The sequence below is a fragment of the Pistacia vera genome, unplaced genomic scaffold (genome assembly GCF_008641045.1).
Source record: "Pistacia vera cultivar Batoury unplaced genomic scaffold, PisVer_v2 Contig512, whole genome shotgun sequence".
Lineage (NCBI taxonomy): Eukaryota > Viridiplantae > Streptophyta > Magnoliopsida > Sapindales > Anacardiaceae > Pistacia > Pistacia vera.
Genome location: NW_022196349.1, coordinates 1361673 through 1385617, shown reverse-complemented (window position 1 = coordinate 1385617; position 23945 = coordinate 1361673). Strand labels below are relative to the sequence as shown.

The window sequence follows — 23945 nt, the reverse complement described above, 5'->3', positions numbered from 1 at the left end:
TACGGTTCAAGTTAAAGGTTGGGATTGGCGAAACTATTGCCCTTGTATTTAAAAAACGTTACACTTATATTATAAAAGTGTAAGATGCTTTATTACAATTCACAAGACATTGAATCACAATATTGAAATATTACCAAAAAATAATAAAGTTACTTGTAAGTCATCATATAAAATTTAGATTAATATAATGGCAAGTTGATACTTTAATAAATAAATTGTGTCAAGATCAAAAGGAAATACTATAGTAAAAGGAAACATTGAACAAGGGTTACTATTAGAGTTTTATCTAAGATTCTTTGATGTATTATTCAAGAGCTTTTGAATTTAAGTTCCTCTTTAATTGCTAATAATAAGAGTGATCACTTGAATTTTTACTCGATCGATAGTTCTAGACTCTTGAATAATCAATCGAGGTGCGATAAACTGACACAAACACCCACCGATTATTTAAATAAAAAAAAAAAAAAACAAATGAATCCTAAATGCTAGGTGAACCCACCATCAAATTGGTTCACCTACGCTACCTACTGCTCATCAAATTGAACACGCATTTCTTATGATGTATTATCCACATTGATATATCATAATTTATATTAAGTATAATAAATTATTTTCTCATGTAATTATTTCTAATAAATCAAAACAAAATATTTTAACAAAAAGAAAAAAAAATTGTTTTTATTTTCCATAATCTTATAAAGAAATCAAAGGATGAGAAAAGTTCAACACCAGCCAAGAGGGGCAGGGAGCCTTCATATTTAAGAAGTGAACAGAAACGACGCCGCGTGATCTACTAGACATGGACTATACCTTGTACATAAATTAAAAATGAGTTAATGACTTTTTCCACCCAAATACTTCTTTAATAGACTTTTAAAATATCACTTTATTGTCGGAATTTATATTCCAGCAACGAATAGAGAGCAAAATCTCAAGATTTTTGAAGAAGGGAGATTGATGAGTCTTTTGATGGTGAAATGTTGGATTTTGGTGGTTGAGATTGATTGATTAAAATTTGACTTAGGAGGAGCGATTGTGCAAACCCTAACCACTCGATTACCAATAATTAGCAGGATTGGTAAGAGTAGAGTTTGAAGGGTTTTGATGAGTGATAGAGTTAGGAAGGTTTTGATGAATGATAATTCGAAAAGAGAATAGTAGTAATGTGAGGTAATAACGATGTCAAAATTAGAAATAAAATATAAATTTAAGTAATAGATTGATATTTTAAAACTATCATGGGTGAGAAATGTAATTAGAGACTATTACTTTAGTGGGAAAAAAGTCGTTTACTCTTTAAAAAATCATTGACAATATCAACCGCCCCATTAATTGCAAAACCTTCCATCCGTTTCGAATGAAGTGAACCCAAAAACAAATCAAAATAAATAAAATAATTAATTTCTTTCGATACGAACTAAGCGCCCTCTCTCACTGTTAGCATCTCCTCTCCTTGGGCCTTCCTCTTTACTTCCGCCAAATTTAGCGGCGATTTCTCCAAACACTCAAATAAATCAAAACGACACTCATTATTTCTCTTTTAAATCCTCTGAACACGTCGTTTCTTCGTCTATAGATTCTCTTTCTACAAATTTGCTTTCCTTTCGTTCATCTCTAGCAATGGCTCAGGTGGTTGCTACGCGTTTGATTCAGAGTTCCTTTTTGTGCCCTAGCTCTGGATCCATGCAAGAGCGAGCTGAGAAGTTGAAGCCTCAGAGCTTTGCCTCTAAAGTGTTGGCACGTGAGGAGAAGCGCAAACTTAATTTTGTTCTTAAAAGTACTCAAATCTCTGCCAAGAGATCCACGCATACTGATTCTCAAGTGATTCCTGTGTCACCTGAGGATGTACCTAAGGTTTGTTTGTGCGAATTCTGCTTGTTGTATATTATGTCTGGTTGTTGAGAAAATGCGGGAAAATAAGAGTAATAATTTTCTTTTTGAACTTTTCAATTTATATATATTATTTTTGAAGTCGATAAAGTGACTTTTGCTAATGTTTAGCTGAAAGAGTGATTGTAAGCTACGTACATTTGTAGTCTGTTTTCACTAAAATGGAGGAAACAAAACTTAACATGCTTTTCTGGGAAAGTGCAAGAAAGGTAAATTTTATGAAGGGCAAAACAATTTTTGTGACAATTCATATTTTATTACAACTTCAACTTTGAATTTTACTAATATCACATTGTGCGAACCAAAATAACATTACAAAAGCCTGATTTCAGAGGCGATGCTGGGATTTATATTCCACTACTGTAGTATTCTTTTCATTTTAAATCTGTGATTTAAAGTTGATAAATTCATCGCACATGGAAAAAGTTCCTTGATCAAGCTTGAAGAATTGATGGTTTGTGCTATGTGTGTAATTTGATTGGTGAATTGTAATGTTTCATCTATTATGCAAATGGTATTGGCATTGGAAGCATTAATGAACTTGAAAACTTTGTTATCGTGATTATGATTAGAAGGAGGAGCACTTTCAGCATTTCGATGGCCTTCAACAATTAGGTGACACATCAGTGGGCATGTGGACCAAACCAACAGTCAGACGTAAGACGAAGATTGTTTGCACAATTGGTCCTTCAACCAACACAAGAGAAATGATATGGAAGTTGGCTGAGGCTGGAATGAATGTTGCTCGTATGAATATGTCCCATGGAGACCATGCATCTCATCAGAGAGTTATTGATTTGGTCAAAGAATATAATGCACAGTCCAAAGACAATGTTATTTCAATTATGCTTGATACAAAGGCAGGTTTCCATTCATTTTATTTACTTTTGTTACTTTTATATATGGTTATTATTTAAGGTTCCTATAGTAAGTGAATTTTTGCATTACTGAGGTTATACATGATATTGACTGATTATTTTGAGTATAAATATCAGTGGCCTTTTAATTAGTAAAATATTGTCATAAGCCCCATCCATCATATAGGATGATTATTAATATGGATAATGTAGATACTTTCATTTCATTCATTATTGGTGTAAATTGTATTCTTATTTATTTTTTTATTTTGTTATCAGGGCCCAGAGGTTAGGAGTGGGGATTTACCACAACCAATCAATTTAACAACTGGGCAGGAATTCACTTTTACAATTCGCAGAGGGGTTGGCACAGCTGATTGTGTCAGTGTCAACTACGATGATTTTGTTAATGATGTAGAAGTGGGTGACATGCTACTTGTTGATGGTTAGTGTCTTGGACCTAAAGTGCAGCCCAGTAGAACCGATATTTGTTTCTGCTGCAGCATCCAGAGGGTATTTGTTCAATCTCAATCTTCAACTGAGTATTTCTGATCTTACCTGAATAAAGTCTGTATGTATGAATGCTATTCTTTATAAGTGTTCGCTGGCAAGTTTCTTGTTGATGCTAGTTTTCTACTCATGGGTACAATAATTGATAATTTCTGTATTTTGGTTTCCATGTTTTTTACTAACCAAATTAATTTTGAACCATTCTTCCTACTAGTTGTAGTTGATATCCCATTTTTACTTAGCTTGCCAACTAAAAGCAGAAACTAAATTCTATCCCATGCCTGGAACACAAGATTCACATGAATCTGATATTCTCAGCTGTTGGAATAAGGGCCTTTCATCCCTCTGATAATAGTATTAACGAATACATCTAGCAAGGAGCCACTAAGATTTGAACTAATGATAATTTGTTTGAATCTATTGATGTGGCTGACTCTGGTCTTCTTGTGGTACTTTTTGGACACTTGATGGGCCAGCCATCCTTGGAATCCCCCAATCGATGAGTTGAACTGACCAGCTGCCATGCTACATTTTTGAGAGCTCATCAAAGATTGAACAATGAAACATTAGTGTACTGGAATAAAAGCTCACTGCAATTGTTCTGGTACAAATATAATTTATGAATCAAACAATAGACTTAACTTTCTAAAGTACTAATATAACTGTTTGTTTCCTGTAAAAGAAAAATAGAGGATAATGATAATTTTATGTTTATTGGTGTATCATCAGACTTGCAAGTAGTGGTTCTGTATACATGGACTGATGATTGCATTTGCTTGGTCGTATAAACATGAATTGCTCAAGGAAAAGGGCATTCTGCCAGCTAGAAAATATGTTGTGATATATGGGTATGGGTGAGCAGTTAACAATCTGCTTAATTGCAATATTTAGATTGTTAAATTATGTTTCTACCTGGTGGGGTGTTATATGAGAATATCAATTATTTTGCACATATTGTTTTAAGAGATTCATCATTCATGCATAAGTACTATATGGTCTCTCGATCTTGATCAATATTAATTTGCAGCTACAGCTCAAATTATACTGATACTTGGGGGTTTGCCTCTTTAACTGTCTGGAACATGAAGACATGGAAAGCTATGGTATGTGCCCTGAACTTCTTTTTGTGATACTGTTGCCAGTTTGTGCCTTAATGAATTTTCGCTTCTATGAAGACAGTCCTTCCTCTTGGTGAAGATCCACCAGCAATAACTTCCCTTGGATTCAATCACAACGGAAAGATTCTAGCAGCTGCTGCAGTCGATGGAATGATCCACATGTTTGGTATCCTTTTACAATTATAGTGTTTGATGTAATTGTTAAGTAGCTAATGGTTTTTGGGAAATGTGAGCAAAAATGTCTCATACACTGTTACTCATGCTCTCCCTTAATGTTGACAGGTGTACATATTTAATTACAACAATGGCATTTTGGTAATAGGTCTAAATTAGAGTTTATTGAATCCAACTCAGATTGATAAACGTGTCAAGGACAAATGTTCACATGAAAAAGAGAGATTGAATACAGAATGTCCTTAGCATTTCTGAATGTTTTCTATACACTTTGCGTACCCATTTTGACATATGAAGTTGCAGTTCTGAGAAGTAAAAGAAAATAAAATCCTTTTTTCTTTCTTTATTTTTTTTCTGTCATGTAACAAAAATTTGTAGTTGAAGGCATTACATGTCTATTGAACTGCTTATCTGCACCTCTTTTGAAAGGGTACCAGTGTCAGTTAGGAAAAAAGAATTGTGTCCCATTTTTGAACATCTGAGAGGAGTGTGCTTACATATCCCCTACTGTACACAATGCCCTTAACTTGGCAAAGACATGTCTGCCGGTCTTCAAATTACTGGGTGGCCTGCGCATGATTCTGCTATTAGCTCAATTCTTTTTGGTGCTGATGAAACAAGCATTTTTAGCTTGGGGTCAGATGGAAAGGCAAGTATCTTCATTTCCCGTATCAATTGTGGTTCAAAGTTTGGCATGTGCATTACAGCATTCGAATGTTACATGTTCATTTCCCCATTAAGCTGAATATGAATACTTCATTGAATTGATTTGTTGTGTAGATAATTGAGTGGAGCTTGCAAAACCAAGGTCAGGTCCTTTGGTCAAGGAGTTGTAGGAGGTATTTTGATTACTTGGTACCTCATTTTCTGTGACTATGTTTGGTATATGCTTAGTTTCAAAGAACAAGTTATGTGATCATCTGCATTAAACTTAACTTTCTGTTCATGTTATGAATTTTTTTAATCATTTAGAGACTAACAAGTAAATCTTTCGATGTTTACAACTTTTGAACAAATTTTTTTAAAACCTTAGTCCATGATAGTGGAAACAATTGAAATCCATTCATGATGCTTTGAACTTGGATTAATGGTGGTTGATAATATCACATGTTTGCATTCTTGCATATTTTTCGTATATTTGCCTTCTTAAATCAGTGTTTTCTATATTTTGTAGGTTCTTTGAACCTGAGACCTCAAAACATTGTAGACATGAGATGGCTTTGGATGCCAATGGGAAGAGATTATTGGTAACGTCGGGTTCAGTAACGGCACCAATATATCAGGTTTTTCTCTCTCTTGTACACTTTTAACACATAAATACATGTCTGCTTGCATTGTGTTTGGCTCTTTTCTACATTTTGAGACTATTGGTTTGCATGCAAATTGATACTGAATGTCCAAATCTCTAGACCATTGATTAAGTTGCTGATCTGTGGCCAAACAGATCACTACTTTGTGGGCGGTCCAGACTGCCTGGTAGCCCACTGACTACTATAGATTCAGGCGGTGCTCTCATGATAAAGTGATTATTTTTCTTTTTTCAATTAATATGATTCAGGTTCGAGGTCATGCTAGCGGTTTCAGAACTCTTCCCCACACTGCAGCTATAACAACCGTGGATTGGCACCCAACCTTGCCCGTATTTCTGACAGGCTCGGCTGATCACTCAGTTAGAGTAACGTCCATTTTGTAATGTGTCTCAATTTTACATGGTCTTTTAATGTATTTTTTGGTCAGCTAGAAGTTGGAGTGAAATTTTCTCCAGCTGTGATCTGACAAAAATTCCCACATTAGTGTACCTTTGAGCAGCTTGCATCATATAGGATGCATCTTTAACAGTATGTATTTTGACGAGATAGGATGAATTTTCCCTAGTTGTAATTCATTGAATATTATGAAGTTATAATGCATCATTCATTCTTTGTTGTAATTCATTGACCCATCTTTGCTAGGTGAGTGTTCTACTAGTACCTTCGCCTGTTTTCTCCTACCTAATATCTTTGAAGGCTTGCTGGTAAGTGATTATTAGTAAAGAAACTGCAGAAATCTGCTGCAATAATATACGTTTGGAGAGGTTCAGTGCTTACACATTTTATTTTTTTAACCAAAGTGTGCGGAGTAGTTCATGAACTTCATGTGTTGACACATTTTGAAGAAAGGATGTTCTGACATATAATTAAGAGTAATACTACACATACATCATTTTCATACAACATTATGTGGCAAGATATGATTGGCTAATTTAAAGTTAAAATTAAATTTTCACCCAATTACATTTTACCACATAATGTTGTATGAGAAATGTTATATGGGAATGATGTATGTGTAGTATTATTCTATAATTAAATACCTTCATAAATCCGAGAATGTTACATAAACTTTATTATTATTATTATTATTATTTTAGTTTTAAAACGATATAACTCCCTCAAGATTACAATGAACTATGTTCCAGAAGAAACAAGTGTAAACCAGGAGAGAATGACATTCGAGAGGCTTAATAGCTGCTGCCGGAAATAACATCTAACAGACAAGACAATTAATAAACTAGGGTAATTTCCAAGGACTTCCCCGACAAAACCCAACTTGTACGCAAAATTTTCAGACCTCCCCTCACATTTGCGTTCCATCCCAAATACCTCCTCCGACGTCAATTAATGAATTAAATAATGGTAAGGGATGGTCATCAAGGCTATGGATGAAATTTCAATNCAAATACAGCCAGATCTGGCCATTGATGGCCAGTTCTAGCCGTAGATCTGGCCTTTGCCGGCCAAATCTACCGTGGATTTGGCCGAAAAAGGCCATATCGGCGCACGACCGGCAAGATCCAGCCAGTCATGCGCCGATACGGCAAATTCGGCCACCCTCCGACGGTGGTGGCCGGTTGTCCGTATTTGAGGGTGGGTTGGAGGTGTTTTTGTTAACTTTTAATGTTTTATTATGGGGGATGTTTTGTAAATAAATAAACATAGGTGGTATTTTATAAATTTGTAAATCCTACATCGTAATACCCGCCCAATTCAACTTTTTTTTAACTTTTTTCAAAAAACTTTTTCCAAAAACACAAAATTGTGAACCAAATGGAGCCTTGAATTTTCATAGTAGACTTGGGTTTTGTTAGAATTTTCCCAAACCTCAAGAGGGGTTTCTGGAAATTACCCTGAAAGTGAAACTAAACATGTAATTCAACAGTAAAAACAGAACAAAACAAACTAAACATGTAATTCAACAATAAAAACAGAACACTGACTTCTTGTTCTTGTGCTCAAAACTAAAGAGAAAACACAATTTTTATGAGCCTATATACTCTCGAGTCATAATGACCAATTCACTAATTATGAGGATCAAAATTGTTTGGAAACTTTCAATTACAAATTTAAAACATTCACTCAAAATATACAAAGGAGTATATATATATATATCAATTTACTGCTATAAAAATAAATACCAAATTGCATTTCCATATTGTACTTGTTATTCAATAGGCACAGAGAGGAGGAAAAGGCAGCAGTCCCCTCCCTTTCACGAGTCACAATTCAAAAGCAAATTATGTAGAAATGTTGCAATTATTACACAAAAAACACTAAATTGAAAGGACTTAAGATTTAGAAACTAAGCCCTGTTTGCAATTTGCAAATACTGACACCTGCTGTCACATAGAGCCAATCTTTTGCATCAATCAAAAAATTGAAGTAGACATGTCTCTACGAAGCTTTGAACAATAAAGTCCCGCAGACTCCCCAAAACCCTACTACAAAACCAATTATCGAACTCAAATAAAACCATAGGTCATCTTTTGGAGCGTCTGTGCCCTCTTTTCCTCCATTATTAGTGGCAGGACCTTGACATGGTTCATCACCTGGACACTTAGTTGGAAGTGGCAACCCACATAAACCGGGATTCCCCCCATACATCGAGGAATTGAAGCTTTGGAGTTGGGTGCCTGATGGTATTCTGCCTGACAAGTTGTTATTTGAAAGGTCAAGGAAACCAAGACCACTTATTAGTGAAAGGGTTGGAGGAATTTGACCAGAAAACTGATTTCTTGATAAATCAAGGAAATCCAATGATTTTAAATCACCAATTTTCAAAGTGATTTCTCCACTCAAATTGTTTTTAGAAATGTTTAAGGCAACCAATCCTGTAAGACTCATAATTTCTCCAGAAACTTCTCCGCTTAGTATATTGCTTGAAAGGTCAAGCATCTTTACCAATCCTAGAGTATTCTTGAACTCGAATTTACTTCCTTTCCATGTCAACACTGCATTGTCAAAATACTCTCGTCTCTGGTACACATATAGACTTCCATCGAGGAAATAGTCGGTGGTGAGGGTGGTACTGATACTCCCTTCATAAGTCATTGCAGAAAAATTGTTGAAACATTTTGGTATAGTTCCTGAAATATTGTTTAAAGAAAGGTCCAAGACTTGAATATTTGCCAGATGGAATAACTGGAGTGAAATATTTCCAGAAAATCTGTTGGATTTCAGACTAAGAACAATTAAATCTTGCAGGCTTTCCCCTATGCACTCTGGTATCCTTCCTAATAATGCGTTCTTTTCTAAATCTAGAACTTTTAGTTTTTTACAATTCTTCAAAGACGAAGGCAATTCTCCAAAGAATCTATTATTGCGTAAACTCAAGCTTTGAAGATTACTTAGGGCGCCCATCGTGTCTGGAATTTTCCCGAGGAAGTTGTTGTTTGCAAAATTAACTATGGTTAAGTCATTGAATTGCTTCCAGCAATTTGGAACCCTTCCAGATAGCATGTCACTGGAGAGGTCAATATGATGCAAACTCTCAAAGGTGAAACATAAGGAAGAAATCGTTCCCGAAAACTTATTTTTGGACAGATTCACATAAGATATATGTGAAGGAAGTGCTGGAATTGGACCCTCAAAATGATTGTGAGAGAGATTTAATTCACGTAATTTTGAGGATAGATCCCAAAACCATTCAGGTAAACTATCAGAGATTCCAGCATTGGAAATATCCAGAACATCAGGATGTTTTTGAGTTTGGAGCCATTTTGGGAAATGAGGCCCTATCTTGCAAGAGGCAAGACTATAGTGCTCAGTTGAAAAGGAGGAATCCAGTCAGGTCTCAGTTCAAAAACAAGAGAGTTACCAGCCAAGTCCAAAAGAAATAAGTTGGAGAGATTTGAGAAAACGGCTTCTGTGATTTCACCTTCCAATGAATTCTCACGAAGAACCAAAACCTCAAGCTTTTACGTGAGTCCAATGCTATTGGTTAAGGTTCCATTCAAAAGATTCTGTTCAAGTTGTTGTACTTTTTAAGGACTTAAATCTTGAAAGATCAGTCACTGAACCTATGAATTTATTGTCATTTAAGTACAAGTCCTCCAGAGTGCCTTCAGTACACCCACCAATTAAGTTTCGAATAGACTTCGAGAGTTTTCCTCCAAGATTATTATAACCCAGATCTAATGAAAGTAAGCGACACATATTCCCAAAGGATTCTGGAATTCCACCTTCAAGGTGATTATAAAAAAGAAAGAGATCTGTTAGCGAAGTGATGCGCCCAAAAGCGTCTGGAATGGAACCTTGTAATTGGTTGGAGCTAAGGTCAAGATAATCAAGATTATTACTAACGTTGAACAACCAGGGATACATTGAGGAAGTGAGACTGTTGGAACGGAGATCGAGGTGCAGAAGAGATGTAGAATTGACAAGTGACAGAGGGGAAGAAATGATCGGTGGAAGATTACAATGCTGTAGAATCAAGGTTCTTGGGGAAGGGAGCTTGTTAACTACCTTAAACCAATCACTGGATTTACTAAGGTTGTTATGAGTCAGGTCAAGATAACTCAAAGAAGAAAGGTGAGAAAGCCACTCAAGGTTTCCAATGGATAAACCAAAATTAACGCCAAGGTCCAGAAATTGCAAAGTTGAAAGATTTCCAAGCTGGCAAGGAATTAGTCCACTAAAATTACTATCAGAGAGACTAAGGTGAGTCAATTTGCTGAGGGAACCAATGAACTTAGGGATTTGGCTTCCACCAAAATTATTGAAACTGAAGTCTAAATAACTTAAATCATGCAATTTAAGCAAAGAAGAGCTAATTGTACCTCTCAAACCCTGGAAGGGATAGGAGTACTCGTCGAGCAATACATTAAGATCAAGCTTGTTTATAAGGCCAGTTCGGTTGTTGCACTGAACTCCTCTCCAGTTACAACAATTTATTTTAACATCTTCACTTCCCCATGACGAGAGATAGCCACGTTCATCTACCAGGCCTTGCTTCAAAGCAAGCAGCGCTTCTCTCTCCTCCTCTATGCACGTTATAATGTTTGATGCACAACGAACAAAATCACCATAACCAGAACCAAATGTAGAGGAAACCTGCCACCTGACATTATCGTCAAAATCAAGCAGCAACTCCAAGAGTCAAGTTCAAGCAGTAAATATTAATGTGTGGTAATATTTCTAAACACCTAAGCCTACATGCATTTTAAAGTAGTCAATAACCATGTGTTTCTCGACAACAAAGTCTTCGATCAAGTCAACCGACCATGGGAAACGAATTTTGGTTTCTCTTGTATCCTCGTTTAACATGTTCATGCATTCAATTAAAGTAGGATGTTGCAATATAAGCGTGATGTGAAAACGACATTATCAATTAAAGGGACTCGTGAATCATCAAGCTTCCAAAATTTTAATAAATTTAAAAGCAAACTATAGAGAAAGGGTGCGTGCGCCGGTGGCGTTTACTTATTAAGCCTTCAATACTTACGAGTATCAATTGCTTTTTTTTGGTTGATTGTAGAAGACGTTTTCACATTAGAGTAGGATGTTGTAATATAAGTGTTTTATGGCAAAAATTTGTCAAGTGATTCCTCAAACAATTTGTTTTTCTAAGAAAGATTTTTCATATATATAGCTAGTACTTCTAAAAATAAAATAAAAAAATACCAAAAAAATTTTCATTCTAAAAAAATTGTTTTGTTAATTTGAATTAAATGTAAAATAAATACAAAATGACGTTAAAATAGTTGAAAATACTTTATGGAGTACTTGTTATTCATTAGGCATTTAGAGGAGGAAAGGCAGCAATCCCCTGTCTCTCACAAATCACAATTTGAAAGCAACTTATGGAGATACGTTGAAATAATTAAACACAAATCACTATTTTTCACATCAATCAAGAAATTGAAATAGACATATGCATATCTCTATGACGCTTTGAACAGTATAGTGCCACATATTGTAAAACCCCATTCTAATTCTAATAGTTTATGTATATATATTTTTATGGTTTTATTTACAAGAATGGATTTTTTTTGTAAAATTTTTAAGGTTTTGTCATGGCAAAGCGAAAGAATGGAAATTTTTATTACACCATGACTCCACTAATATAAAAGGACAATACTACATTTACAACCTAATCTCATAAATTTTTTCTTATAACTCCAATGTGACAGCTCTCACTTGGTTAGTTTGTAACAGGTCTTGTCTGCCTAACAATGGGTCTTGCTTGCCCAATTGAGAATGAACCAATTGCAAGCTGTCACGTCAGGATTGTGAGAGAAAGTCTGTAAAATTAGATTGTGAGCCAATCTTTGTTGAATATAACAATAGGAATTGACTCCATGACCCCATTAACATACAAATGAATTAATTAAATATCACATTTCATTGTAACCATTATCATCATCAAATATAAAAAGCACTGCGTAACAATGAGCTATTATCTCTGAAAATTAGCTCAGACCCATTGCATACTTCTGCGTGTATATTGCCATGTGTTTTCCATTAACGAAGTCTTCGGTCACGTCCACAAACTTTCTGAAAAGGGGTTTGCTGGTGTTTGATAAAATGGTATTTTATTATCATCATATTAATCTTTTGTTTAGCTTCAATTATGCACGTAGAGCATGATTCACAATGCATTAATTTTTCTGGAAATTTTCATTTGTATAATTTTGCTGTATGAAATGATATCATAACTCATATTGGTTGATAATAGTGTAAGTAGTATAAAATTCAAACTATGAGTAATGCTACACCCACAATCTCTTCTCACAAACTTATTCTGGAAATTTTCATTTGTATAATTTTGCTGTATGAAATGATATCATAACTGATCATGTTGGTTGATAATAGTATAAGTAGTATAAAATTCAAACTATGAGTAATGCTACACCCACAATCTCTTCTTATAAACTTTCTCTCACAATCCTAACTAAAAGATTTTGACAGAGAGGAAAGTTGTAGAAAGAAGAAGAAGAATTCCTCAATTGTATCGATACACAGTTTTGTACAGTGCCTTTTAAGTAAAAGTAAAGTCTAACTAATTCAACTAACCAACTCCACTAACCAACTCAACTAATTTAGTTAACTATAGTTACATTTAACTAAAACAATATTTAACTAAAACAATATTAATGAAAGCTGTAAGCTGAGCTGAAGTAGAGCTGAAGTGTAGCTGACGTGTATTCTTCAATACCCCCCCTCAAGGTGGTGAGTGATAAAGATTCAATACTCCTAACTTGGATAAGAGGTGATGATGGAGCTGACTGCCAAGTGCTTTAGTAAATATGTCTGCCTTTTGATCACTGTTGGGAACATAGTGAGTTTGAATAAGACCAGCCTGCAGTTTCTCTCGGACAATATGGCAGTCTATATCAATATGCTTAGTGCGTTCATGGAATATTGGATTCGAAGCAATGTGCAAGGCCGACTGGTTATCACAAAACAAGGAAACCGGAGACAAAGGAGGATAACCAAGTTCTGTCAACAATTGTACCAACCAAACAATTTCACAAACTGCAGAAGCCATGGCCCTGTACTCAGCTTCAGAAGATGATCTAGAAACTGTCACTTGTTTTTTGAGTATCCTTAGAATTTATAGTGGTGTATAGGGATGTATACGAGCCGAGTCGAGCTGAGTATCTCGGTACTCGAGCTTGGTTCGTGATAAATAGTAATGAGCTCGAGCTCGAGCCGAGCTTGGTCGAGCTTCAATATTGGTGTTCGAGCTTGAGCTTGCGAGTATTAAGGTGCATTCGAGCTCGAGCTCGAGACTGAGTACTACATAATTTTAAAATCCGAAGCTCATTTAAGCTCGTGAGCCTGACAAGCCGAGCTCAACCCGGATCGAACTCTGCTCGATATTATTCACGAGCTGCTCGAGCTCGAGCTCGACTCGACTGCCTTCGAGTTGAATTCGAGCTTTCGACAAGCCGAGCTCGAATAGCTCGCGCGTGTCTCATCCCTAGTGGTATATACCTATATAATTTTGCACTAAATTAGTTAAACCCCATGTGTTATTCAACAACAAAGTCTTCTATCAAGTCAATAGACTTACACAAAACGAATTTGTTTTTCTATTTAAGCTACTATAACATGTTCATATGTGATTTAGAATACATATGTTCATACATTAATGTTTGTATTAAAAGATATACGTTTGTCATATGAAAGTCGAATTTCAATATTTAATCGATGATCATTTAACATACTCTTATTATGCAGGATAAATGTACTATAGTGGTATAGTCCGCTCTATTTTTTGCCAAATTTTTCGCTTTTCATTGTAAATAAAGGCATAGATATTTGTATGATATTAATTATCCTTTTTCTTCGTGAGAAAAGCCTTTTGAGTTGGGTATTTCCGCTTAGAAAAATTTAAAGAAAAGGAAAACAGAGACGAAGTAGTTAACAAGTTTTTAGAGAGAATTAATCTCAAATATTGATGATATTTTAATTCTTAATAGCTTAACATTATCACTTGACGTGTGATTAATCTGATTAGTTACAGCTTTTGCAGTTAATGAGTTTATAAATTATAAATACAATCCTCCCAGTCAGCCTTGCGATGAGTCTATCCTCTGCTTTAGACAGAAAAATTCAAGGCGTGATGTGTGCTTTGTGGTAGTCTGTTTCAGTAGCATTTAATGTTGGGTTTCCAGGAAGTACAAGTTAATTCTAAGTTGAATGGCATATAGTTTGAGGCTTGACTTTAGTCTCCCACGCGGTTTTATGTTACATTGTTTTCTTTCTTCCCCTGTAAAATGTGCCTTTTTCGCATGATAATCAACACATTTCATGCTTGCTTTGGAGTTTTTGAGTATCCTCATAATATAACAGCTAAGGCTAGCTATTGAATTATAATAAAACAGAATACTAAGAAAAGTTACCTTAAAGAACACATAGGTATAAAAGTTAACTTCATCCTTGGGGACCGCTGATCACTTCAAATAATTTCAAAAGAGGAAATTCCAGAAAATTACAACTTTTGGACAAATTTACAAATACCCAAAAATTAAAAATCTTTAAGAAAAGATACTCTTACAAATTGGGCCAAATTTTTAAATCACCCAAATTTAGGGATGTCATGAGGGGTGAAGGGAGGTCCTACATATAGGAATAGGACTAAGGTGAGCCCCATATTGTTTTTTACCAACCATGTGGGACTTTTGCAAAAGCTCACAAAGGAGCCAATTTCCAACAAATCTACGCTTTGGCAACTTAGTGAGTTACAAACAATTAATGATCTAGTCATTTTCAATTTATCCAGTAGCCCAATTAATATATATATATATATATTGAAATTTTTAGTGATCAATGTGCTATCAACAACAGTCTTGATTTTGTCATATCAACAATCGATAGACTTTTGAAAAACGAAAACCTGTTTTGTGATGCACATATTTCGTGATTCATGGCGACAAGAGACAATGAGAACACCTCGGTGATCTGGCTTTATCAATGTCTCCATGGACGTAACTAATGGTATAGTGGTTTGGTTGTTTGTGATTTCTTATAATTTGATCTTTATTATTAGAGTAAACAAATTTTTCCCATTCAAATAATGGTTTAATGACACTTTTCCATCCACAGACTTTTAAAATACCATTTTACTACTCAAATTTATATTCTGTCTCCAATTTCGGCATCGTTGCGACCGCATGAGTGTTTGTCTGAGCTTATGAAAATTAGCTTATAAGCAGCAATTGCTTATAAGCTAAAATTAACTTATAAGCATTTGAAATTTTAAGCAATTACGTGTTTGGTTAAAGTACTTATAAGTGACTGATAAGTAATTGACGTGTTTGGTAAAATGTGGCTTATAAGTACATTTTATTATAAAATTACTAAAAAAGGTACTACATTAAACAAGGGCATACTATGGAATTTTAAAATTAAACAAGGATAATATGGTAATATACTTGGTCAAACTAGCTTATAAGCAAAGTGCTTATAAGCCAAAAAAAAAAAAGTACCTCCCCCCCAACTTATTTTTTTTAGCTTATAAGCTCAAAAAAATTATAAACAAACAGGTCAGCTTAATTTTAGAGCTTATAAGTAAGTTTGACCAGCTTATAAGTTTAGACAAACACCTCCTTTTAAAATACCATTTTACTACTCAAATTTATATTCTGTCTCCAATTTCGGCATCGTTGCGACCGCATACCACCACCATTCTTTTCCCCGATCATTATTTACCAAAACCTCTCAAACCCTATTCCCGCTAACCTCGTCAATCGCCAACAATTGAGTGATTAGGGTTTACGCAACCGCCCATCCCAAGTCAAATTTCGATCAATCTCAACCACCAAAATCCAATCTTCCACCACCACAAGACTCATTGGCCTCCCCTCTTCAAAAGTCTTAACAGTCTGGACCAAGTTTACTTTCTATTTGTTTTCAGATTATAAATTTAGATAGTTAAGTAGTTGTTAGGGCCAAAAATCGTCCTTGGCCCAAATAGGGAAGAAGGACCATTAACAGCGAAGGACCAGGCCCAGTCCTGCAAAGGCCCAAGCCATGCTAGTTCTATTCTAAACATGAGGAATAAACCGGTCCAAACCGAGCGGGCACAAGCCTCTCAAACCTGGCCCACGTCCTAGGTCCATGGGCGAATCCAGAGCCCACAACCCCCTCAGAATACTTTCCTANATGGAGCTACGTTGAAATAATTAAGTGTAATGTTACATTTACAGTTACAGTTACTCTTTTATACCATTTTCATTACATCATGATGTGACATATGCTACAACCACACAAATTTTTAATTATTTTTAATTTTTAATATTATAATAGAATTTGTGTGATTGTGGCATATATCACATCATGATAATAAAAATAGTGTAAAAAAGTGATGTAAACGTAGCATTACTTAATAATTAAACACAAACAATAAACATGAACTTACCATCTACAAATAACTAAAGTTTTGCTGAGAATGAAAACAAAAGAACGGAATTTTTTACTACAACATGACTCCACGACTCTAGTAATATAAAAATAGAAATTGACACTACTAACATAAAAATATGAATTAATTAAGCATCACATTTCACCATAACCATTATCATCATCAAGTATAAAAAGCACTGCATAACAATGAGCTATTATCAGACCCACTGCTTACTTCTGCATGTATATTGCCATGAGTTTTCCATTAACGGAGTCTTCGGTCAGGTCCACAAACTTTTGGTATAAATATGTATCTACCTATTACTATTAATCCCTCAAAAATAAAGTCCAAATTAATAGTAATATTCAACCCTATTAGATTTACCAATCTATTATTTTTAGTTACATTGTTTTCTTTCTTCCCCTGTAAAATGTGACTTTTTGGTATGATAATCAACACATTTATGTACATAACAATTTATGCTTGCTTCGGATTTTTTGAGTATCCTCATAACACTGGTTATTGAAATATAATAATACATAATACTAAAAAAATAAAGAACACTAATGATATAAAAGTTACCTTAAAGAACACCAAAGGTATAAAGGTTACCTACATTTTGGGAGCATCCTTAGATATTTCAAGTGGTAAAATTAGTGTTGAAATGTGTGGTTAAAACGTATAATCTTAGATTTAAAGTGTGCTCTGAAGATTTAAACGATGATCATGTGACTTATAGAATTAGTTGAGGGGTATACAATAATTAATATACTACCTAAAAGGAATAAATATTAATGTGTGGTAATAATTCTGAAACCTCTACTCCACATGCATATAAAGTAGTCAATTACCATGTGTTTCTGACAATGAAGTCTTCGATCAAGCCAACTGACTATGAAAAATGTAGTGCCAAAAATACGAATTAATGTCAATACCACCAATCAGAGTTCAACAAGCACTTAAACATAAGATGGTATTAACTGTCAAAAACTCAAACCGTCTCAAAGAGATATTTTATGTCAATCATATCCTAACTTTATCAAAATAAAAGATACGAATTAAGGAATGGTCTCTACGTGTCAAGATAATTTGTAAAAACATTCATCACATTGACCTTAAAAGCATAAATGGGCACCTCTCTTCATAAAAAAGAAAAATTGGGCACAAATGTGAGCTTCAACCATTATTTATTCTTTGTAAACAAAGCATTTCTCAATTTTTGTATACCTTGTAGGCAATATCAGAAAAATAGTCAGAGAATAATAAAATAACAGTAGATGTAAGATTCGCTTTAAGCATCCGAACCACTATAAAAATCATTTGTCTTATTTAATCTTTGGTCTTTGCATTCAATATTATTGTTTAACCTTGTCTGAACACTAAAATCAATCAAACATGTGTAATTTCTAAACCACTATAAAAATCTTTTGTGTTATTTAATCTTTGGTCTTTGCATTCAACATTATTGTTTAACCTTGTCCGAACTTTAAAATCAATCAAACACATGTAATTTCTAAGGCCAGCTTAACACTTTGCACGTGTGAAGTCGTTGGTGTCAAAATCACGCATCAACAAAAAGCCGAATTTTGCTTTCTCTTATATGCTCCTTTAACATGTTCATGCATTTAAAATAGTCAGTTACCATGTGTTTTATATGAACTGCATTTGAGATAAATAGCTGAAGAAACCTTCCACCAAAGATTGTCATCATCATCAAGCAGCGATGGAACTACCTGAAAATGAGCTATATTGTGTGTGACTATGGCTATTATTTCTGAAAATGAACCCAAAGCCCACGCATACGACTGTTTATATAATCTAAATTGTTATTTCCATTAGTTGTTTCCATTAACAAAGGCTTCAGTCAGGTGAAAAGACTTTTGGAAAAGTAATATGCTATTCTTTTTAGCTTCACTTCTTTCTAATTAACCGTCTTGTGCACGAAGAGATTCACGATGCTTTGCGATTCCAAGCTCAACGGATTCCTTTTGCAATATGGCAATTTTCATTTGTGTAATCGTATTGTGTGAAATGATATCAAGCTAATTCTCATATATGGTTTTTGATGAGTTAACTAATATTTATATTATGCAGGATAAATGTACTATAGTCCACTCTATTTTTTCTCAAATTTTTCGTTTTTCATTGTAAATAAAGGCATGGATATTTGTATAATATTAATTATCCTTTGTCTTTGTGACAAAAGCCTTTTGAGTTGGGTAACATAATTTCTTTCCGTTTAGAAAAAATGTAAAGAAAAGGAAAACAGAGACGAAGTAGTTAACAAGTTGTTAGAGTCTCAAATATTGATGATATTTTAATTCTTATATCTTAACACAATCACTTGACGTGTGATTATCTGATTAGTTACAGCTTTTGCAGTTAATGAGTTTATAAATAGAATCCTCCACGTCAACCTTGCAATGAGTCTATCCTCTGCTTTAGACAAAAAAATTCAAGGCGTGATTTGTGCTTTGTGGTAGTCTGTTTCAGTTGCATTCAATGTTGAGTTTCCAGGAAGTGAGAGTTAATTCCAAGTTGACTTTAGTCTCCCACGCGGCTTTATGTTGCATTGTTTTCTTTCTTCCCCTATAAAATGTGACTTTTTGGTATGATAATCAACACATTTATGTACAATGACAATTAATGCTTGCTTTCGAGTTTTTGAGTACCCTCAAATTATATACGTATTGATATATCTTTTATTTCTATATCAATATATTTTTGAAATCTTATTTTTATTACAATTTTATTTTTTATTAATAAAATTTTAGAATAATAATACCCTTATTTTTAAATTAATTTATATGAATCTAAATTTTACTATTTCACCATAATTAATTAACTTTTTAGATAAAATTACCTTTGAATTCAAAACAAATTGCAATCTATCCATCTTCCGCTGCCCATTGCTAGCCAAACCACTGCCCCCCAAGTGAAAGTCGTCAGAAGTCACCGAGAGACTCCGATATAACCGTTTCTGGTCATATTGATGGTTGAAAATGACCATATCAGAGTAGATCTAACCTAAAATGGTCAGATTTATCTTAACCATTTTCAACCAGATTTATAGCCTTTATCGGCCATATCTAAATGAGATATGATTGTTAACGGCCATATCCATTCTGATCGGAATAGATCAATTCGATTCAAAGATGCATATGTTCATGCATTAATGTGTATGTTAAAAGGTATACATTTATCATATGAAAATCGAATTTCAGTATTTAATTGATGATCATTTAATAATACTAGGTTAAGTTTATTAATGAAGATGAACAATGACCTTAAAGAATGTGAAAATAGGTAGCTTAATTTGCATAGGGAACGATAACCTCAGCGGCTTTGTTCCATTGACAATATGATAATAATACATAAATCAAGTAAAAAATGAATCAAGATAAGCAGTTTCCGCAGTTAACTTTGTTCCATGTTGAGTCATATTTTATCAACAAAACAGTAAATAAGTATACACCCATTAATGGCTAAAAATTTTATCGAAATAGAAAAGAGAAGAAAATTGAAAAAAAATAAACACAATAAATACCTAATATAGCTCCATTAATCTAATAATAGATTTGGTGAGAGAGAGAGAGAACAACTTACTTGAAAACAGAGCTTAAGGTTTCATAATTAGAATCATCTGACAGATTTCCTTGCAATCCCTCACCAACCAACTCGCTGCCACCATCATTGCATCTACTCCTAAAAGTTCAAAGGTTAATTACATAATGAATCCTATGCTTTGCAACAACAGAAACTCTACCACTATGTGAAAGTAATTTCATACAATGAATAAAATATGCCTTAAATACTTGGAAATATAAACACACAAATGAAAAAATTTCTTGCATTGTGGATTTTACAGAACATGAAAAAACTTAACACCATAGTTACATATATAGCTCCATTAATCTAACAATAGATTGAGTGCAAGAGAGAGAGAGAGAGATAGAGAACAACTTACTTGAAAACAGAGCTTAAGGTTTCATCATCAGAATCATCTAATAGTTTTACTTGCATATCTTTTTCTTGCGATCCCTCACCAAACAACCCGCCACCACAATCATTGCTTATTTTGTTTAATAGTAATCCCTCAAAAATAAAGTCTAAATTAATAGTAATGTTCAACCCTATTAGATTTACCAATCTATTATTTTTAGTTACATATAAAGCACAAATATTTGACATAAAAAATTGTGTGTTTTCCATTAATAAAGTCTTCAGTGAGATCAATATACGAAAATAGTTAATCCTCCAAGGCAAGAAGTTTATGCTCTGTTTTAGACAGAAAAATCCAACCCGTGATGTGTGCTTTGCGGTAGTCATTGTGAGGTTTCCAAAAAGTAGAGTGTGAAATATTCAAGCTACCTAGCGTTAAGTTTGCGTCTTGACTTTCTCTTACGCGGTTTATGTTTCATGGTTTTTTTTCTTCCCCAGTAAAACGAAGTCTTCTATCAAGTCAATAGACTTATACAAAACGAAATTGTGCTATAACATGTTCATATATGATTCATGATGCATATGTTCATACATTAATTTGTGTATTAAAAGGTATACATTTATCATATGAAAGTCAATTTTCGATATTTAATCGATGATCATTTAACATACTATTATTATGCAGGATAAATGTACTATAGTAGTATAGTCCGCTCTATTTTTTCCCAAGATTTTTGTTTTTCATTGTAAATAAAGGCATAGATAATTGTATAATATTAATTATCCTTTGTCTTCGTGACAAAAGCCTGCTGAGTTGGATAGCATAATTTTTTTCCGCTTAGAAAAATGTAAAGAAAAGAAAAGCAGAGACGAAGTAGTTAACAAGTTTTTAGAGAGAATTAGTCTCAAATATTGATGATATTTAAAATCTTAATAGCTTAAGATAATCACTTGACGAGTGACTAATCTGATTAGTTACAGCTTTTTCAGTTAATGAGTTTATAAATACAAGCCACCGGGTCAAACTTCCAAGGAGTCTATCCTCTGCTTTAGACAGAAAAATTCAAGGCGTGATGTGTGCTTTGTGGTAGTCAGTTTTAGTAGCATTCAATGGTGGGTTTCCAGGAAGTAAAGAGTTAATTCCAAGTTGAATGGCGTACAGTTTGAGCCTTCACTTTAGTCTCCCACGCGGTTTTATGTTATATTGTTTTCTTTCTTCCCCTGTAAAATGTGACTTTTTCGTATGATAATCAACACATATATGTATAATGACAATTAATGCTTGCTTTGGAGTTTTTGAGTATCCTCAAATTATATATGTATTGATATATCTTTTATTTTTACATCAACATACTTTTGAAAATCAAACACTTACTAATATGTAATCTTATTTTTGTTACAATTTTAATTTTTATTAATAAAATTTTAGAACAATAATATCTTTATTTTTAAATTAATTTACATGAATCTGGTTTTTACTATTTTATCCCAATTAATTAATTCTTGAGGCAAAATTACCTTTGAATTCAAAACAAATTGCAACCCACCCACCTGCCATTGCTTGTTGCTAGCCAAAGTCCAAACCATTGCCCTATCACCCCCCGGGCGAAAGTCGTCAAAAGTCATCGAGAGGCTCCGATATGGCCATTTTTGGTCATATTGATTGTTGAAAATGGCCATATCAGAGTAGATCTAGTTGGAAATGGTTAGATCTATCCTGAACATTTTTTGCCAAATCCATGACCTTTATCGGTCATATCTAGATAAGATATGATTGTTAACGGTCATATCTATTCTGATTGGAATAGATCAATTCGATTCAAGATGCATATGTTCATACATTAATGTGCATATTAAAAGGTATACATTTATCATATGAAAGTCAAATTTCGGTATTTAATTGATGATAATTTAGCAATAGGTTTATTAATGAAGATGAACAAAGAGCTAAAAGAATGTGAAAATCAGGTAGCTCAATTTGCTTAGGGAACCATAACCTCAGCGGCTTGGCTCGCACTAAAATATACTAACTGAGGTCCAAATTAATATCTTAAAAGTTAAATGACGCAAATTTTAAGCAAAGAAGCATTGGTAGTTATTTTACCTTCCAACGGCAAGCTTACATAGCTGTAACTAAAATTAAGTTGGTTCACATGGAGGCAAATTCATAGAGAGAGTAATAGGATCTTTGATTGCAAATTAACAAGACTGGTATTGGAATCTATTAGAAATTCCTTTTATGTACATACAAGAAAGCATTTACAAAACATTAAACAATCAAACTTTACATCACAGGTTTTGGCCCAGTATAATGCAAGCTGTTTAAACGTAATACACAATTTAAGCTCTCCCAAAATATAATGCAAGCTGAAACCAGCAAAAGGCATGATCATGGCTCATCTGCAGTATCACCTACACGTAAAATTGGAGACCCAACACCAACTAGTCGGATATAAAAAACTTTCAAAAGAGAAGCGGTTGAATACTGAACTAGTGTTTGGCATTGCAAATTCAAAGATTGCAATGCCAGCACTGAGATTTGTCAAATTGAAAATGATAGTTAAAAGCATTATGAGAGAAAAAAATTGATCATGCTTCCATCTTAGTCCTCATCCTCAGGATCCATTACCATCCTCAGCTTCCTTCTACTTGCAGCACTACTCAGTATTTCGCCAGCAGCAACATCATCGCCTGAATCTGCCAACTCATCATCCATGAGTGTATGTGGCAAATCATCAGCATTATTGACAGGTGAAAAACTTGAAATATTAGAGCCATTCATTTCAGAAACTGAAGTGATATCTTGATTGGTTTCCGAAATATCCATTTGACTAGACTGATTCCAACCATCCCTTCGAAAGAGAAAATCAAGGTCAACCTAATATAATCACTAGACAATGATAGAACATCTCATCTGAAGTTATTTATTCTTCTACAAACAATCATTGCTTCATTCAGACCAAGTAATATGAAAAGGATAACAATTTTATTCCTTAAGGTCCAAGTGTTCAACTCACTTAGATTAGGGGTTTTTGCTTTTCCTGTTCTTTCGTTTATAAGCCAGATTAAATTATGGGTAACGTACCTTCCCATAGCATCTGCAGTACCACCACTTCCAGCATCTTCATTTGTCTTCTCCACCTGTATTGTTTCCAGCCTGTCATCCTTTGGCTTTGAATACAGCTTCCTAGACTTCCTGTGTACAACAAGCGATGACAATGATGATCTAATAAAAAAATTCATAAGGTACCAATAACAATATAATTATGTTCAAATGTGGAAACTTCGC

General features: G+C 34.0%; 2 protein-coding genes and 1 long non-coding RNA gene across 4 annotated transcripts; 2 read left to right on the top strand and 1 right to left on the bottom strand.

The window, feature by feature from the left end:
• The first annotated feature begins 1475 nt into the window (after window positions 1-1475).
• On the top strand, window positions 1476-3197 carry LOC116106354 (plastidial pyruvate kinase 2-like). Its single transcript, XM_031392707.1, has 3 exons — window positions 1476-1854; window positions 2463-2750; window positions 3027-3197. The coding sequence occupies exons 1-3, from the start codon at window positions 1621-1623 to the stop codon at window positions 3195-3197; spliced, it is 693 nt and encodes a 230-aa protein (XP_031248567.1). The 5' UTR covers window positions 1476-1620.
• LOC116106384 lies at window positions 3195-4498 on the top strand. 2 transcript variants are annotated; one of them, XR_004124303.1, is made up of 3 exons: window positions 3195-3260; window positions 4285-4360; window positions 4437-4498. It is a non-coding gene; the product is annotated as an uncharacterized LOC116106384 (long non-coding RNA). The 2 variants fall into 2 exon arrangements; XR_004124302.1 differs by having other exon boundaries at window positions 4433-4487.
• A 3758-nt stretch (window positions 4499-8256) lies between these two features.
• On the bottom strand, window positions 8257-13351 carry LOC116106353 (receptor-like protein EIX2). Its single transcript, XM_031392706.1, has 3 exons — window positions 13062-13351; window positions 9843-10921; window positions 8257-9596 (listed from the first exon to the last, which is right to left on the bottom strand). Exons 1-3 carry the CDS (start codon window positions 13349-13351, stop codon window positions 8257-8259), a joined length of 2709 nt encoding a protein of 902 aa, XP_031248566.1.
• Window positions 13352-23945: the final 10594 nt, after the last annotated feature.